General features: G+C 39.6%; 1 protein-coding gene across 1 annotated transcript in view; it reads right to left on the bottom strand.

Annotated features, from left to right (window-relative positions):
* The window catches only part of CPQ (carboxypeptidase Q), a 443,268-nt gene that overhangs the window by 343,431 nt on the left and 79,973 nt on the right, over positions 1 to 19,864 (bottom strand). The window contains exon 2 of the mRNA XM_032421783.1: positions 491 to 957. Coding sequence (XP_032277674.1) covers positions 491 to 923 — 433 coding nt within the window. The 5' untranslated portion in view covers positions 924 to 957. The remainder of the gene's footprint in view (positions 1 to 490; positions 958 to 19,864) is intronic.

Genomic DNA, 19,864 nt, shown 5'->3' with positions numbered 1-19,864 from the left:
AGGCCTCTGGTTCTATAAAAATAATTAACCCAAATCAATTCCATGTGTAAAGATCTGTTCCCCATTTCATTAATTCTAAAAATTTCTGTACATTGAGGCTGCTTGGAGGAAATTATAGTTTTTCCATCCTATACACATTTATCTCAATGCTCCACAGAATGAAACTAATGTTATACTAGCTACAAGTTACTAAGTGATAGGGCTGATAAATATCATGGATCAATTGTTGTAGATCTTCATTTAAAAAGTGACACTACCCAATAAACTTCCTTTCAGAAAGAAATAGAAGAAAGAAAGGGAGGAAAGGAAAAAGGAAGAAAAACAAATATAAGAGTCGAAAACTCATTAAGCCAATGGAATGAGAAATGATTCTATCATCCTTCTTATCACCTAAATTATAATATGAATCATGCATACTGTAATCAACTATGTCCCATGACACTAGTTTAACACCGTACACAGCAAATTGACTTGAAAAGACAAAAGATACCTTCTGGGGGAGTCCCAATGCTGCTGCCAAGACCCAAAATAGCTATCTTGTGAATCCTTGGCTCCAGCATCACAGCAGATTCTTCTCCCCTTTCCCAGTGGGGTATTTTGACCGGCTCCAAGTGGACATTCTCCAGCCCATCTTCCCGCAGGTTCTGGTACATGATTTGGATGGCTTTCTCCAGGCTCTTGGAGCCACTTGGTCTGGGTCCAACAGTATCAACCAGAAGTGCCAATCGCTCATAGGATCTGTTCCGGGCTCTACCATAAACAGCAAGGTTGATGATTGCTTTAGCAACATCTCCATAGTGGGCTATTTCTTCTTTTACTTCTTGAAAAGTCCTCTGAGAGATGTCATTCTTATATATTGCTTTCCCAGAGTTCAGGGAGAAAAGGTGAACAACACCAACAGATATGAAAAGAAGGAACTTCATTGATTCTTCCAGTTGGTTTTCTTCCTAAAATAATCTATATAAGTAAGAAACATGTTTTAGGGGTAAGAATCTCACAGCTATCTGCCATAACCCAGGGACTGCTTTTCAAACAGGAGTCCCCTTCCCTTCTCAACCACTGCCCAACTTCAACCATCAACTTCAGGCACCATAACTCCCAGGAATGAAGAAGTATAAAGAGACAACGATTGGCTGAATAGGCAGTATTTACTAAAACCACAGAATCACATGTTACCTAGTGATCCAGTTTAAGCTAGGCTAAAAGGTTAAAATAAGACAACTAGGAAAGAGAGAGAGTGTTAGCAGTGTGGTAGCAGTGACAGGGTTAAAACCATACTGTCTGCTGCCCCTCCCTCTAAATAGAATATTATCCAAATGGGTTTTAGAGTTCCTTGTACCTAATAGGCTCTTTCCTCTCTGTCTATTGAACTCATCCATTGAGGCCCCTACAAATATCATCTTTTCTTGGTGCTTTCCCTAATTCCACCTGCTACACATTTAATCCTCACAACAACTCTATGAGTTAGTTTCTTCAAAAAGTAGTAACTTTTGTTTTATAAATGAGGATCCTGGAGTAGCAAGAGAATTAAGTGACTTGCCATAGACACACAAAGGCTTTCTCACTCTACAGTCCATACTCTAAACAATGCTACTTAAAGTATGGTCTGAGGACCAAGGCCCGTCCACAGCTAGTTTTCAGCAGTCCACAGGAGATACAGAAGTTACGAGTAAACCTATCCAGTGCTGTGCAACAAAGTAGACAATAGCCTCATGTAGTTATTTCAATTTAAATTGATTTAAACTAAATAAAATGTTTAGTTTTTCAGTCATACTAGCCCCATTTCAAATGCTTAATACCCACATGTGGCTAGTGGCTACCATATTGGGCAACACAGACATAACATTTCCATCATCATAAAAAGTTCTATTGGATAGCATTAATTTAGACATCTTTATAAACAACTAACTAAATAATTGTACATTTGTCAAATCTAATGATTAAAAAATGGTGCTTCTCTTTGTATGTCTTTTATTTCATTTTTCTAATTCACTGCTGTTCTATTTTGCAAAAGTATCAGTCTGCAACAAATTTGAAATTTTAAAAACTGGCCTTTCACCAAAGATAATTTGAGAATCACAGTCATAAGCTACTATATTATAGGGATAAATTCCAAATTCAGCCAGTATACAAGGCCTTTCAAAATATGCTCCAACAACAACCACAGCCTCATCTCTCCATTTCCCCCTCTAGAGCACACAAATGTTTTCATTCTTTTTTCAGTTTTTGTTTTGTTTTGAGAGAGAAAGGGAGAGAGAGCACAAGAGCGGGGAGAGAGGGAGAATCTTAAGAAGGCTCCATACTCAGCACAGAGCCCAACACCAGGCTTGATCTCAGAACCCTGAGATAATGACCTGACCTGAAATCAAGAGTCAGATGCTTAACCAACTGAGCCACCCAGGAACCCCACAAAGGTTTTCATTCTTTTTCTCATTCTGTCTTTCTCCCTTACCCTTTTCCTTTCTCTCTTAAACACACACACAAACACACACACACACACACACACACACACACAAAATCTTAGGGAAGCTTCTAGATACTGTGGCTAGCCCAAATTGAGATGTTTTCTAAGTGTAAAATACAGACCTGATTTAATCTTTAAAATCGAATACTTCATAGTTAAGTATGAAAAAAAATAAATATTTCAGATGTATTAGGTTAAATAAAATATATTATTATTCACCTGTTTATGTTTCAATATGAAATTTGAAATTTTTAACTTACATATTTATATTTATATTGGACAGTAATGCTCTAGCTGCACTGAACTTGACACTGTTCTTCCAATACCCAGGCTCTTTCATAACTCTGGATCTCTACATATTTTCCTTCTTTTTTCCTGCAAGACCTTTCTCCTCACCTTATTCCTCTTCTTCTGGCAAATCTCCACTCATTCTTTAATGAAAATCCTTTAAAAATCACCTCTTCTGTGGAGTCTCATCAAACACCACTCCAGAGTTATGTGCACCATTTTCCATGCTTCTACCATAATTGACAATATTATCAACTAATATATTTGTTTATGAATTTGTCTCTCCTACTCTTGAAGTCAAGTAGGGTAAATTATTCATCATTGTACCTTCAATCATTGTACCCATGTGTAAATGCTCAGTATATTTTCATTTAAGGAATGAATGAGCCCTTAATCTCTCTAGATCTTAGAGTACTTGTCTTGCCTCCTTTACAAAGAAACTGAAGGAATAAGAACTTACTCTCATATTTAAAATATTTTGAAAAATTATGAAAACTGTACATTGATGTTGTTCTCCTTTTTATTGTAACTATATGCAAGGTTCTTGGTTTCTATAGTCAACATTACTGATACTTGTTTTTGTTTTTTTTTTTAAGATTTTATTTATTTATTTGACAGAGAGAGAGATAGCGAGAGCAGGAACACAAGCAGGGGGAGAGGGAGAGGGAGAAGCAGGCTTCCCGCCGAGCAGGGAGCCCGATGTGGGACTCGATCCCAGGACCCTGGGATCATGACCTGAGCCGAAGGCAGACGCTTAACGACTGAGCCACCCAGGCGCCCCTACTGATGCTTGTTTTTAAAAGCTAAATTTTATTAAACCATGAAAATATCTCACCAGATTGTAATTTATTCTTCAAAGTACATTCTTTCAAAAAAAAAGAAGAAAAGGTTAATAACACTTCTATCAATTAACACTAACTACAAGTATCTACTTCTCATTAAAAATTCTCTAAGCATCCCTTAAATATTAACTATTTCATAATACACTTCTAGTGATGGATTAGAATCATATAGTGGCACTATTGTGGAGATCCAGGAGAGCTTAGGAATCCCTAGTCCATACCCTTGTTTTGCAGAAACAGGGCCTGTGCTGTGATTCCTAGGTAGCAGATAAACCAGCAAGTACAATCAAACAGGTAACTGGACCAAATAGTGCAGACATCCTGGATGAGTAAGAATTGTTTTCTTATAGGAAACTGTATGCATTTACATATAATAGAAATTCAATGAAGGACACCCAAATGCAGTCTGAGAAGCAAATAACTATAACAAAAAATATGTACCCAAACAGTCTCATATATAGACTAGCACTGGAACACAGAGAAGAACAAAAGAAATCATGAAAAGCTATAGAGAAGACATGACATCTCAAGACAGACTTGAGTAATGGCTCCACAGGCAGAGAAGAAGGGACCGCTTTCAGAAGGAGCACTGGGACATCATCTGTAGGCTACATTCTGGTTAGAAGATATGTTCAGAAAACAAGTGTCTGCATCTAACATCTTTACATCTTTTTGCATACATGTCAGTTGAATTAATAGAAAACATGCCATTTTGATAATAATTCCTAATGCCTCTGCTAGCATGGTCAGTTAAATTAATTTTGACACTAAAAAATGATGCAATTACTTTAAAACATAAACCAGTATCTGTGAGTGTTGTTCTTAATAACTTAACTACACTTTATCTTCAATCCCACAAATGCAATAAATACTTATTTTTAAAAGTAGTTTAATTTTAAAGATGATAGATTTGTTACCTTTCAATGGATCAGTTTTTCCCTGAATGTAACATTAGTACTTTAGGAAGTTTACTAAGATCAAAGGCACAGAACTACGTGAGAAATCACCTAAAACACTTGACATAAGTAAACACTAAACAAATATTAGTTGATTCTAAACCTGGTTTTCCCTAGAACATCTGAAAATTACTGATGTAATTCTTGGCTAAAATGCGTAATTATATATCTTTCCAATGGAACACTGCAAGAGTCTTTTATTATTATTGTTTTTAGGAAGGCACATTAGCCCAGCTAAGATATGTTTTAATTAATAAACAGTAGAAAATAAGAATTATTACTAACAGTACCTAGTTGGAGACGTAACAAAAATGGAAGAAAATATTGCTATATCACATTCCACTTATGAAAAACACTGTAAATAATATGTAATTTATAATATGTAATTTAAAAACAAATAATGCAATCTAATATATAATTTATCCATTCCTAGCAAGAAACAGAGATTTAGAATAAAAATTAAAATCGGGGCGCCTGGATGGCTCAGTCGTTAAGCGTCTGCCTTCTGCTCAGGTCATGATCCCAGGGTCCTGGGATCAAGCCCTGCATCAGGCCCCCTGCTCAGCAGGAAGCCTGCTTCTCCCTCTCCCGCTTCTCCTGCTTGTGTTCCTGTTCTCGCTGTCTCTCTCTCTCTGTCAAATAAATAAATAAAATCTTTAAAAAAAAATTAAAATAGAGAAATACAGAGACAGAATAAAGCCAAATAAAGGCCAATATAATCAAGGACAGCTTGAGGAAATATTCTCCTGATTCATACATATAGGGTCACCATACACCAAAAAATTCATTCTGGACTTGGAGTCAATTCAAATGAGAAAAACGATCAAAGGCACCAGTTTATTTGCATGAAAGAATCAAAACACACCAGCCCTCCTCAGTGTGAAAAGACATAGGCCAAAAGTAGAAATAGTTTGGTGTATAAAATCAAGAAAGATTTTGATAACACAAATACAGATTTACTCACCAAATATTTTCGTATTAGTACTAGGGAATAGTCCTAGTAGCTCACAGCTAATTTTAGGGAAATCAAAATGTATAGCTTTTCACAATTAGTGATAAACATGTGACTAGTTCCCCCAACAAAAGAATTTGATAAAATCATGAATGACGCAATCATTAGAAGTCATTTTAATCTACCACAAAGCACTGGCTCCACACTGACCCAAGCAAAGTTCCCTAAGGGATCACTAGGAGGATCTGCTGATCTGAAAGACTTTAGTCTACCCTGGCTCAGAAATACAAATATCCCTACACCATCATTTCAGTGAAATAAAATTAAGCAAGCTATAGTAGTATTTTTTCTTTATAGTCTGCAAAGGGAGAAAAGAATTTTATGGATCAACAAAGACAAGTAGTACTACTCATTTCAAACATTTCCTCTTTATTAACTGTAAACAGTGTCCTGTTTGGGTCATAACTTCATCTCTCCATTCATTTAACAAAAATTTATCAATCACCTACTAAGCACTGATGACGCAAATGTTTGAGAGAATATCCACACCCTCAAAGAGCTACCAATATAAACAGGAAGACAGAATGTGAAAATCCCTGTAACTAGGGCAGTTTCAAGGTTCTGCAAGAACAGAGGGGAGGAGGGGATGAAGAGGCCAATGCTTGAGCAGAGGTTTAAAGGGTACTGAAGGGCATGTGAAGAAGGTGGGAGTGGCACTGAAGAAAAGGTAACCCAACACAGGAACAACCCAAGCAAAGACACAGAGGCTTTACAAAACATGGGCTCTGGAGAAAAGGGCAAGTAGTTGGAGGGAAATAGTGGAAGATACAGCAGTAATAGAGTCTGACTGAGATCTACTGTTGAAGCTCCAACATATATGGAGCAAAATGCCCTAGGGTGCTGTAATAGGGGACACAAAGAACATTTCCTATCCCTCAAGCAGCCGGGAAAAGGAAGGAAGCAAGGAAGGGAGGAAAAGAGGGGAGGAAGGGAAGGAGGGAGGAGAAAAAAGGAAGGAAAATTTCTTTCCTTTTTTTTTAAATTTAAATTCAATTAGCCAACTTACAGGACATCACAAGTTTCAGATGTAGCATTCAACAATCCATCAGTTGAGTACAACACCCAGTGCTCATCACACCACCTGCCCTACTTAATACCCATCACCCAATTACCCCATCCCCCCACACACCTCCCCTCTAGCAACCCTGTTTTTTCCTATAGTTAAGAGTCTCTCATGATTTTTCTCCCTCTCTGATGTCTTCCCATTCTGTTTTCCCTCCCTTCCCCTATGGTCCTCTGCCCTGTTTATTTCACATATGAGTGAAACCATATGATAATTGTCTTTCTCTGATTGACTTATTTCACTCAGCATAATACCCTCCAGTTCCATCCACGTCGATGTAAATGGTAAGTATTCGTCCCTTCTGATGGCGGAGTAATATTCCATTATATATGTATATACCACATCTTCTTTATTCATTCATCTATCGATGGACATCTCTCAGCTCTTTTATTTCTGATCATCGCTACCTCCTGTCTCCTCAGCACAGAGAATTCATCCAGATTCCACATCAGGGCAAGGATTGCATACAAGGTTCCTCAAAATCCTCAAACAAGCCACTACTTATTACTATCTGGTTATTCCTTGGAATTTTCACTGAGGCAAAAGTAACTCATGCTTACAAAAGGTGCATTAGTCATGCAATTCATTTATAAAAACACTCAAGATTTTCTTCCGTTTAAAATTCTTAAATACTCATAACCTAACTGACAAAAAAGAAAAAAAATCTAGTGCACTCTTGAACAATTACAGGACACCTGAAATGTCTAAACTTAAACTGTACATTTTCTAAAAATACTCTTTATTTTTTATACAAAGGCTGAAGTCATTGTTCCTTTACTTGAATTCAAACTATAAAAATATTAAATATTATACCCTTCAAAATCTTAAACAACTATTTTTAAACCCATGCTGTATCATGCCTTTGAATTCAGTGAAAGTTATATATTCAAAGGAAATTGGGAGCACTATTTGAGAAAGACTTGCTTTTCATATATTGTCTTCATGATCCATAGTTACAGATTATCTTTTTCATAAAAAGAGATAAAATTCTTTATACTGTCATTTTCATTCTTTTCTACTTAAATCTGGAAGCAAACTGAAGCAAAACCAACTTTTCTCCTACTGTGAATTTTTTTCTCTCTAATAATAGGTTTACATTTTGAGGAAACAAAACAAAATCCTTTGCTTCTATTTCTAAATATTTTTCCTGGAATATTATTGTTTAAAAATGTCTCAGGCTATGATAGAAATGCCAAAATGAATAGACTAAGTGAAGTGGAAAGGGACACAATGAAAAGAGAATGCACTGAAAGACAGAAGGGGTAGGATTTAGGGACTGAGGCTTCCACTGATTTTTAATTGTGTCACTTTTTTCTTCTAAAGACTGAATATACTACCTACATGAAAACTTAAATATTTCCCCTAAACCTTCCATTGCTGAACAGGGTTCACTGATATAAATTTAACTCTTAGTCTTCATTCTAGAGCCTGTCGGAGACATGGAGACCAGAAATTCTAAATCCTGGCACAGACAGCAGCACGTCAAAGCTCACTTCCTGACTCCTGCTAACATGCCTAGATTTATAATGGTTAGCCCTTTAACCATCTTAAGGAAGATCATTCTTCCCTTTATTAAATTCAAACTTCACACAGTGCCGGGCTTCCATTTTCCATCGCTTATATTCCAATTATTCTTTCAATAATTCAAGAAAGCTCATTGAGAACTTACGACACATCAGGAACTGTGCAAGAATTTGGAGAAGACAGAAAAATAAGCAAGACTCAGTTCCTACTATTTGCAGGCACTATTAATTACCTATTCCATAGCTATTCCCCTTTTTTCTTGTTAACCAAACTTCAATTTTGTTTGAAATGCAAAGTGTCCGGCCTCATTCATCTAAGCCAGTTGTTCTCAATAGGGATGGTGCTACCCCTAGGAGTCGTTTTTGAATATGTGGTGGGGGAGGGAGCATTTCTGGTTGTCATGAGAGCGTGGGGGTCCTATTAGTAATTACTTGGCAGGGGCCAGGGATAGCAGACATACTGTATTGTGGGGTACAATCCTGTATACTGAGAACTCTCTAACATCCCACATAGATTTTTTTTAATTTTTTAATTAACATATATTATTTAAGGAGTACAGGTCTGTGATTCATCAGTCTTACACAATTCATAGCACTCACCATAGCATATACCCTCCCCAATGTCCATCACCCAGCCACCCCATCCCTCCCACCCAGCTCCACTCCAGCAACCCTTAGTTTGTTTCCTGAGATTAAGAGTCTCTTATGGTTCCTCTCCCTCTCTGGTTTCATTTTGTTTCATTTTTCCCTCCCTTCCCCTATGATCCTCTGTCTTGTTTCTCAAATTCCTCATATCAGTGAGATCATGTGATAATTATCTTTCTCTGATTGACTTATTTCATTTAGCATAATACCCTCTAGTTCCATCCATGTCATTGCAAATGGCAAGATTTCGTGTTTTTTTGATGGCTGCATAATATTCCTGTGTGTGTGTGTGTGTGTGTGTGTGTGTGTGTGTGTGTGTCTGTGTGTGTGTGTCTGTGTGTGTGTGTGTGTGGCTATATATATATACATCTTCTTTATCCATTCATCTGTTGATGGACATCTTGGCTCTTTCCATAGTTTGGCTATCGAGGACATTGCTGCTATAAACATTGGGGTGCATGTACCCCTTCAGATCACTACATTTGTACCTTTGGGGTAAATACCCAGTAGTGCAATTGGTGGGTCATAGGGTAGCTCTATTTTCAACTTTTTAAGAACCTCCTTACTGTTTTCCAGAGTGGCTGCACCAGCTTGCATTCCCACCAACAGTGTAGGAAGGTTCCCCTTTCTCCGCATCCTCGCCAACATCTGTCATTTCCTGACTTGTTAATTTTAGCCATTCTGACTGGTGTGAGGTGGTATCTCATTGAGGTTTTGATTTGGATTTCCCTGATGTTGAGTGATGTTGAACACTTTTTCATGTGTCTGTTGGCCATTTGGATGTCTTCTTTGCAGAAATGTCTGTTCATGTCTTCTGCCCATTTCTTGATTGGATTATTTGTTCTTTGGATGTTGAGTTTGGTAAGTTCTTTATAGATTTTGGATACTAGCCCTTTATCTGATATGTCATTTGCAAATATCTTCTCCCATTCTGTCGGTTGTCTTTTGGTTTTGTTGACTGTTTCCTTTGCTGTGCAAAAGCTTTTTATCTTGATGAATTCCCAATGATTCATTCTTGCCCTTGCTTCCCTTGCCTTTGGCGATGTGTCTAGGAAGAAGTTGCTGTGGCTGAGGTTGAAGAGGTTGCTGCCTGTGTTCTCCTCTAGGATTTTGATGGATTCCTGTCTCACATTTAGGTCTTTCATCCATTTTGAGTCTATTTTTGTGTGTCGTGTAAGGAAATGGTCCAGTTTCATTCTTCTGCATATGGCTGTCCAATTTTCCCAACACCATTTGTTGAAGAGCCTGTCTTTTTCCCATTGGTCATTCTTTCCTGCTTTGTCGAAGATTAGTTGACCATAGCATTGAGGGTCTATTTCTGGGCTCTCTATTCTGTTCCATTGATCCATGTGTCTGTTTTTGTGCCAGTACCATACTGTCTTAATTATTACAGCTTTGTAATAGAGCTTGAAGTCCAGAATTGTGAGGCCACCAGCTTTGCTTTTATTTTTCAACATTCCTCTGGCTATTTGGAGTCTTTTCTGGTTCCATACAAATTTTAGGATTATTTCTCCCATTTATTTGAACCACATAGATTTTTTAAATGTGAAAAATCCATATATGAACCTTAAACCTAACTGTATTGTACATACAAAAGTAGTTTTTGAATAGTTTTGATGCAAGTTGACTTTTTCAAGAAGCAACTACCACGTATATCAAGGGAGGACTATGCTGTATTTTGTTCAGAACTTTACTGTGGGCTGTTCACCATCTCAGCAAAACACCCATGACTACACTGCTTCTGGTCTTGGAAACACCACCACCACACCCCTGGGCCATCTACATTTGTTGCTGTCATATTCACCATGCAAGCATCTGACTTCTTCATTACATTTAGTAGAGTCATGCCTGCAAATGTACATTTTGAAGTACTTTATTATAAATTACATTACTTTATTATAAATGTACATTTTGAAGTACTTTATTATAAATTACTTTCCTCTAATGTCTCCTCTACATTATAGTTAGGATAGCATACTGATTTAATCAAAAATATATATAAGCAGATGATCTATGCTGCTTCTTCAGAATAATAAGGTAGGTACCGTAAATTATTATTTTTTAAAAAGGAGGGATTGCAACTAGTGGTTTAGGTGAACTGGACAATTCTCTTCCTCACTCTTCCAGCCAACCTTCCAGCCAAAGGGGGGCCCTGAGACCCAGTTCTAGTCAAGGAGACCCAAACAGGAGCCGCTGACAAGAAAGTGGCCACAATTCTAGAGCTGCATATGCTACTTTGTAACCATAAGGGCAAGTCCAAGAGAGCTGGTCGTGGCATCACTGAGCAGCTGAACCAATTCCAGCACCACCAACTCGTCTGTTAGGTGAGAAAAATACACTCCATTTGTTTTAGCCACTGTTAGTTGGATTTTCTGTTCATTGCAGCTGTGAATACATTTCCAACTGCTATACTACTTTAGGGGCTTCTTGGGGATCCATAATTAAATATATTTTTTATACTGATACCATAAGGAAGGTCCAGGATCTGGCCTACGGTCTACCTAGATTTCCCACATGCACCTAGATTCTCAATATCCAACATCAAACTCAGAATCTTCCCTTCCAAACCTGCTCTTCCTTTGCTGCTTCCCCTACTCAGTAAGTTAGAAACTGCAGTGTGTTATTGGATTCTTGCCTCTCTCTCAGGGAGAACAGGTGAACAGTTGGCAAGTTCTGCCTATAATTCCACCTTCAAGCTCTTTCTTGACTAATTTCCCTCCCACTCCACCTTATCCTCACTCCCCTAGCTCAGAACCTCATTATCCTTCATTTGAAACACTTCCTCACACATATTCCTGCTTAGAGTCAGGTACCTTTCCAACCCGTCTTCCTTATTGCCACCAGAATTATCTTAAACCCAAATCCAATGACTCCTTGTCTTACAACATCTGTTTCCCCACTGTTGACTGTTCAGTGTTATGGATATGGAAGTCTTCAAGATCATTCCCTGCTATTCCCCGACCCTGACATCGAAGCCCCAACAGGCTGTGTACCAGCCCTTGAAGTCACAGAACACTCTTTATACCTCTCTGATTTTGCTCATGCTATCCCTCTCCTAAAGCGCCCTTTCACTCTTTCTCCATTTGGAGAAGTTGCAATCATAATGCAAGGTCCAGCTCCTCAGTCTCCAACTCCCAGGCAGGATTACTCGCTGCCTTTTCAACAACGCATTGTATGCTCCGTGTTTTTGTGTCTGTCACCCTGCTGGACTACATATCACTTAATAGCGGTAATATTTTACAGTTATAAAATTCACCAAGCATGTTTTCTGCAAGGAATATGTTTTATTTATTTTGTATACTAAGCAAATAGCAAAATACCTGTCAATAAATATTTATAGAATAAATGAATAAATTCATCAAACAAGTAGTTATATTTCACAATAGAAGTATACGGCTCTGATTCATCACTTTCATGATTACTTTTCCTGCATCAGACATGAATTTGCTCCTTTAAACTGTAGCATATTCAAAAGTTGCTTTCATAAAGGGAGTCAAGAGACCTAGGACTTGGTCCTGGCTGTCCCTCTCTAGATGTATGACTTTGAACAATTTATTGGAAGTCTCTATGTGTAAAATAAGGGATTGCATATCAGCTCTAACAGTCTATTATGGATTTTCTTAAATTTTTAATATGAGTCACACTTTTCTTTGCACTCTATGTTAGCACCTGACTAAATCACCTTATACCAAACACTTAATTGGGTCATATATAAAAACCACTGCTCAGTCTACCATGTTGTCTCCTCCTACTAGCCAACTGAAATTGAACTCACAAAAGTCATTATGGATGCCCTGTTCCTAAATCCAATGAAAACATCTCATTTCCTATCATAGGTGACATCTGAAACATTTAACTCTATAAATAGCCTTTCCTTTTCCAAATATCCTTCTTTCTGCATCTCTGCTCTCTTTCCCAACATTTTTCTGTTGGGGTCTCTCTTCCTCATCTCTCCTTTAAAGTTTATTATTTCCTAGGGTTCTCTCCCTGACCCTACTACAAATTCTAACTGGGAAGGTCATTCACTCCAAGGCTTCATTTACCAAGCATGGGCATGAGCTCAGCTATAGGTTAATAAGCTCTCTTAGTTTGGATGCCCATAGATACCTCTAACTCAACAGATCTAAACCCTTCTCATGACTTTTCCCCCAAGTCAGTTCCTCTCCCTGAATGCCCACTCATCATGCATGGCATTTCTACCACCCATCATCTGCACCATTTGGGTCATCTCACCCTCTTTTAAACCCTTCAGCCACTTGATCATTAAGTGCTATCAAATTCAAGTCTTAAAAAGCCCTCAAACCTACCTTTCCCCTCTAAATCTTCCTCACCAGCTTGGTTTCTGGCCATACTACCTTAACCTGAACCACCACAGCAATCTCCTAACTCATCTCCATGTCTCCAGCCTCCTCTCCTCCCATACATTCTCTTTGCTACACTGGTTATTATCTTTCTTCAAAATATTTATATTCAAAATGTATATCTCTCCCACTAAAATGGGGACTCAATGTGGGCAGGAACTGTGTAGAAGCCATCTTTGAACCTCTAGTATCTAGCATTGATCTGGCATTTAGTAGGCACTCAATAAACATAGGCAGGAATTGTAGGAGGTGATACCTGAATTAGTTTGGGAAAACTCTAAGAGCTAGCAGGCATATGGGTTGGGGAGGAGGAGTGAATGTACATTCCATGCTAAAGAGTAGCTCTTCTCTCTTTATAATTCAAAGAAAAGTACTTAGTAATATGTAGTGTCTTGAGCTTAACCTTTCTGTATAAGCAGATAATTCCCAGATATAAGACCATTTCTTCTTACAAGAATTTGTTCCTCCTTGGCACCTAATTTACTGCTTTTTAGAGTAAGCATTCAGACTGTATTTGTTCATGTTAGTTTTCTAGTATCTATTTTTCACATGATGGGGGACAGGAGGGCTAGATAGAAAAAAAGGAAGAGACCAGAGAAGAACCTTTGCTCCCACTGCACCTTCAATTCTACTAAGAAAAAAAAAAAATCCATAGAATTTGAAATCTTTTGAAAGTCCCTAGTAGAAACTGGTGAAATGTGAATGAAGTCTATAGATTCTCCCAAAGGCAATTTCCTGGTTTTGATATACTATAGTCAGAGATGTTACCATTGTGGTAAAGGTGGTGGAAGACACAACGAGATCTCTCTGTATGATTTTTGTGACAATCTATACATCTATAATTATTTCAAAATAAAAAGTTTGGTTTCACTCATATGTGGAACATAAGGAATAGCGCAGAGGACCACAGGGGAAGGGAAGGAAAATTAAAGGGGCAGAGGGAGACAAACCATGAGAGACTATGGACCCCAGGAAAAAAAAACTGAGGGTTTCAGAGGGGAGGGGGTGAGGGGAGGGGGTAACCAGGTGATGGGTATTAAGGAGGGCACGTGTTGTGATGAACACTGGGTGTTATATGCAACTAATGAATCATTGAACACTACATCAAAAACTAATGATGTACTATATGTTGGCTAACTGAACATAATAAAAAAATTTTTTAAAGAAGTTTGAAAAAAAGACCTACCTACCCGACTCTTTTTTAAGCATTTTTTAAAAATCATAACACTTATTTGTACTTCTGGAAAAAAAATATACAAAAGTAAACCAGAACTTATCCAACTCCAAAACAGGGAGAGGAGTGTCCCAGGCCCACCTCTCCTACCATCTTAGACTAGGATTCACCTGTATCCAACAGCTCCGCCATTATTTTTCTAAGAGCCATGATTAAGAGGCTTCGTTTCCAATGTCTCTGCCACTGAACACGTCATCCTGAATAAGGTATGGGCATCGTAGAGAAAAGGGAAGAGGACTGAAGGAAGAGAGACAAATCCTAGCAGCCAGGCAAAGAAGCCAGTACACGATATCCCTTTATTCCCATCGGTTCTGGAAGTTAGTACAGCGACAGCAGGTTAGTGAGGTGTTGAGAGGAGGGTAAGTGGTAATCTGACAGGCAGTCCCCTTCCCAGAAGGGATCCTAGGAACTGTGGGGGTGACAACCTGTGGGGAGAGCCCTCCCAAGAAACCTGTCTCCTCCCACCTGCCATACTGAATCATTCATGGCCTGACTCTACAGATGTCAGGTGATCTTCTCCTTCTTATCCCTCCTCATGCCATCAGCAATGAGCCAGTGGGCTGACTCATTTTGCGTCCCTGACATTTTACTGTTTACCAGTGAGCACTTTTTGAGTTTGCCTTCTAAAAAATTTAATTAGGCTCATTCCACTAATGTTTTTCTGGATTTCTTTATTCCTTTCAAGTTTCTTGAGTGTATAAAACAATGTAGCCTAAATTCCTACTGTTCTTTGTAGGCATGTTTGTTCATATAGCCAAATGTAACTGACTTTTGACCTACATCATGATAGGACTGAGAGAAATAAATATAAAGCTCCCTTACATGCTGCTTAAGTGAAACAATATGATTAAAATTCCAACAAATGAAATCAACCATGAACCCTAGGACAAACTTGTACCCTTGGCTTGAAAAATCTGTACTGAAATTCAAAGAGGCTATGAGACTGCTCTTGGTCCCTTTGTTAGCTGAAGATGACAGGCTGACCATGAGGGTGGATGCCTTTGAGAACAGGGGTCTATGATCTAGACTCTGCCACATGCATACACGCCTGCAGTCAGCAGCCATACGAAGCACATACAATCAATAAAAACACAGATAAATCATGAAGAATGCAGTTTATACCCCTTGGAGCCAAATACAAAGTGGGTAACCCTAGACATTAGCAATTCTGAGGCCCTACAGTCCAAGAGAACTGAAAAAGGGGACGAAAGGAAATGGGATTGTAGCTTCGTAAAGTTCTAGTTTTCTAGGACTTGGACCCCCAACATAAGAGTAATAGGAAGTGTTTTATTTCTGCCAATAAAACCAGCGAAGCATTTGTCTTCGATCTGGTGATATTAAAAAGCTATTAAAAGGCACAGCAGCCTCTTCCAGAGGCAGGAGAGAGAATATGGCCTTCCTTGAATCAGACAAAGTGCAGAAATCTTCCAGAGAGTCAGCTGCAGAAAACTATAAAGCTAGAGATATATAGATTTAATTACCATTCACCAATATAGGGTTACAGTAAGCTGACTGTACTAATGTGTTTTTATTGCTAAACAGCATGTTTCCCCCATGTATCCTCCCCTGAACTGGTTAATAACAAGTTCCAAGGAACACTCTGGTAGAGATATTAGTAATTTCCTTTGGAACATGCCTTTCAGTTTCCCTCACTTTAGCCAGGCTCCCCCATCCCATAAACACAAAAAGCAGAAAGCCCCTCAATGAATCTTGCTGCAAACGCAGTTCTTGTTACAGCCCAAGCCAGGGAGGCCTGTTCAGCAAGTCACTTACTACAAAATTTGCTATTAAACCTGTCAAACAGACATATATGAAAATATTGCTTCCCTAACAGCTGTTCAGTTTCATGAGCTTAAAAAGAAAACACCATCTAGCTAGACACTGTTAACTCAACAGAGATTCACCATTCAGTTTTAAAATCTGATATGCTGGCACACTTTTCCCCAAGTCCTAACATTTGCTCTCTGCTATGAGATAGCTACCACATAGCACCATTAGCAAGCACCGGCTGAGAGCATATGCAGACTTGCTTGACAACAGTGCAAACTAAGCTCCCTCCTTCTGCATGGGAGCCTGCAGCATCTGTTGCTTCGGGCTCTTGCACAGGAAAAAGAGCATTTCTCAGCGGTGTCAAAGGGAAATTAATGCACTGATTCCTCTCTGTCCCAGTGGTCAGACATTCATCACGGGTGGCAAAAGAAAAGGGTTAAGTCAAATAGATTCACAGTAATGGAGCTAAAACAATTATTCAAAGTGCTTAATCAGTCAATGTGAAATAAAACCACTGTAACACTACATCACTGCACAGCCAGCAACATTTTCCTGGGGGGGAAAGAGCATTCATAAAACAAGTTTTCTAGGAAGTGGAGAAAGCAAGGTGAGACAGCAGATGTTTGACAGCAGGAAATTAAAAAGGTAACCTAAACAAAATAAAGAAGGAATTAGGGAGACACTTAGAGAGAGACGAGCATGGAGTGTGGAACAAAGGCCGTGGTGGAAAATACATCCCAGGCCAGAAGTGAGGAGGAAGGAGAAAAGAGCTCTACAGAGGCCCAGGAACCAGCTAAAAGTGCTTTTTCTTAACGGGCAATTTCTAAAATCCAAAAAGCCATTTTTAAAAAGAGAATCACATTCATCAGGAGAGGAGGTGTATGATTTAAAGGATTATGACAACAGACTCCAAGAAAAAGATTCTTGGATCCCTGATAGAGACTGCAAAAGAAACAAGGAGAAGAGAACTGGCTTCCCTCTGGAAGAGACAGAAAAGGCTTAGGAGGAGGACAGAGAGAAATCAAAGGAACCACAGCTTATCTCAATTTTTGTGACTTATTTCCCAATCTCTCACTCGAAAGATGAGAGTCAGGTCACCCAAGTCATTGTTATGGGAAATGAGGTGAGGAAACACTCAGTTTGGAATAATCACCCCATAATTGCCTAGAGGTCTACTAAATCTGTGAAGGATAGGCCTATTTCCTCAATGTAGTGCATTTGATTTCCCTCCAGAGAATGCAGGAAATTGTACCCTTTGAAACAGACGGGAAGTTTTGGATAACATCAGATTCTACTGGAAAGCCCCCGGGAATGAGTTGGCACCTCACAGCCTGCACCTCGGTGTCTGATACATTTAGCAGCAGATGAGGGGAAGTTTGTTGTGACAGCTGTGCAGGGGAAGAAGTCTGAAGGTTAGGTGGATTTGCAGCATGAGAAGGTGATTTGGGTTTGGAAAAAGCAAAGTCACCTTCGGAAGGAAAGCGCGCACAGAAAAATGAACAAAAGGAAGCAGAGAGCAGGTGGGGGAACGCAGAGAGAGCCCGGCTTGTTGGGAAGTTCTCTGCATTGTTTCCCTGGTTCGGGAGGGCCTGCTGCCCTGTCCGAAAGCCCCCCAAAACCAGTTGCACCGTGCGCTTTTATAGCAGTTAGGCCTGGCCAAGAGCGGGACTATCGTACTACTTGCAAGATCCACAGATACAGAGCAAACTTGACTTATACTTGAGGATGATTTTCCTCTCTTCTCTCCACTTGAGGACTAAGGCGATCTTCTCTCAGATGGTCGCTGCTGCCCGCCCCTCCTTCCCTCACAGGGCCACCCTGCTGTTCTGTCCCACCCCGCCCCCCCCCGCCCCCCCCCCCCCCGCTGCGTGTGTTCCCCATCTTCTCTCTCCTCCACCGCTTGCTCACAGCCAAGACACGAAACCCCTCATGCTGTACAGGATGAGCATCAGAGGGAAAAAGACCCTAATGAATTGGAAGCAGGAAGATAAACACCAAGTGACAGAGATAACAGCTGAAAACCCTCCAGAAGTTACCTCTGTGTAGCCTGCTCTGGAAGTCACGTTCCTCACTTGATGGAGGCAGGAGGGAAGGAAAGAGGAAGAAAACCAATATCGACCTCTGCCCTAGCAAGTGACTGGGCCACGTGCTTTCATATATGTGTCATCTGTGACTCAATCCTCATAAGCAACCATTGAGGGATATTATTACTTCCAAAACAGAGGCTCAGAGAACATGATTTGCTCATGGACAATGGGGTAGTAAGAGGCAGAAGCCTCTCCTTCACTTCTTTGAGGAGCAAATGCTAAGGTACCCTTTGAAAAGCCTTGTCTGACCCTCACAGTTTGGGTTGGGGGACACTTCGTACTACTGTTATTCTAGGTACTTTCTCCAGGGTACATAACGCTCTACGTTATAACTGCCTGTCTATTTCTCAGTCTCCATCTCTAGACTGGGGGCTCACTGAAGGCAGAGGCAACCTCTTCAGGATGCCTCCATGCTACATACAAGGAAGGCCCCGTCTCCATGTGCTCCAGGAATGCTGGGCCGCAGAGGAGAACCCACCACCCCATGCTGTCTCTGAATAATACTGCTTGGAATTTTAATTTGACCAAGTGCTTAGTGAAATGAAAAAGAGTAGTTATGAAGACTACACATCTCCTGCTTTCAAGCTCAGACTCTACGGTCTCCGTGGTACTAACGCTACTTGTGGAACATAGTTATGGACTTGTAAAATAGGGTGTTTAAATGCAAGTAATCATACAGCTCTGTAATACTTGCTATTCCCTGGTTGAAAATGAATGTTGGTTTTTTTCCAGGTTCTTTTCTGTAAAGTAATGAGAAACCCGGGTAAGCCCTGCTTTCACTCTCAGAGTCCCACGGACACCAATTATTCACACTCAATGTCACAACTTCAAAATGTTTAAGATGCTCTGAACTTTAGTGGGTTCTTTCTTTTAGAGATGGGAACAAAGAGAGCCAAATTACCTTAGCCCATGTTTTTGGAAGTCATTATGGTTTCTGCACCATAGAACCCATGCAATTGTTCCAGCAATCCTGTTCCAATGCCTGTTTCCAAAGGAGAAAATACAGGACTTGACCACCAGGAATGTCTGTACTAAGTCCAAGTGCAGAGCAGAGTGGTTCTGCCTCGGCTGTTACCCCTGAAGCCCCATCATTTAGCAAAGTCTAATCAATCCAGAAAACCAGCAAAAAGAAGCCAACCAAACAACTAAGTCCAGACTGCAGTAAATCTGCTTCCAGTTATTTTTCTCTCTTGTTCAAACACATCTAGGCATGGGCTTTAATAAAGGCGTGTGCAAAAGCTAGTTTTACTGAATCCCATACCCAATGGGGATAGCAAATGGTGGACCTGAAAAAAATAGCCTCTAGCAACTAGAACCAAGCTGGATATGCATGTAAGGTACTGAACTCTATGGAAAAAGCTGAGCCTTTCTCAATTTGTCTTGGCATTTGTGTGGTTCCATGCTGTATTTAAGGGCTACCAACACTGTGAGAAATCTCTCCTCAGTCTGCTGACTGCCTGGATTGGGCTTGTCCTAAAGTACACAAGAAAAATGGTCCCTCCAATGCTGTTGAGGTAGTGGAAATTCAAAAGCTGAGGGATAACACTCTTGTATTTTTTCACCCGATTCTTTAATTCTTCATACCATTAGTCCAAATACTTTCAATAACATTTTTAGCA

The sequence above is a fragment of the Phoca vitulina genome, unplaced genomic scaffold (assembly GCF_004348235.1).
Source record: "Phoca vitulina isolate PV1807 unplaced genomic scaffold, GSC_HSeal_1.0 scaffold25, whole genome shotgun sequence".
Lineage (NCBI taxonomy): Eukaryota > Metazoa > Chordata > Mammalia > Carnivora > Phocidae > Phoca > Phoca vitulina.
Note: the sequence above shows the minus strand (reverse complement) of the source record. Positions and strands in the feature narration are given on the sequence as shown.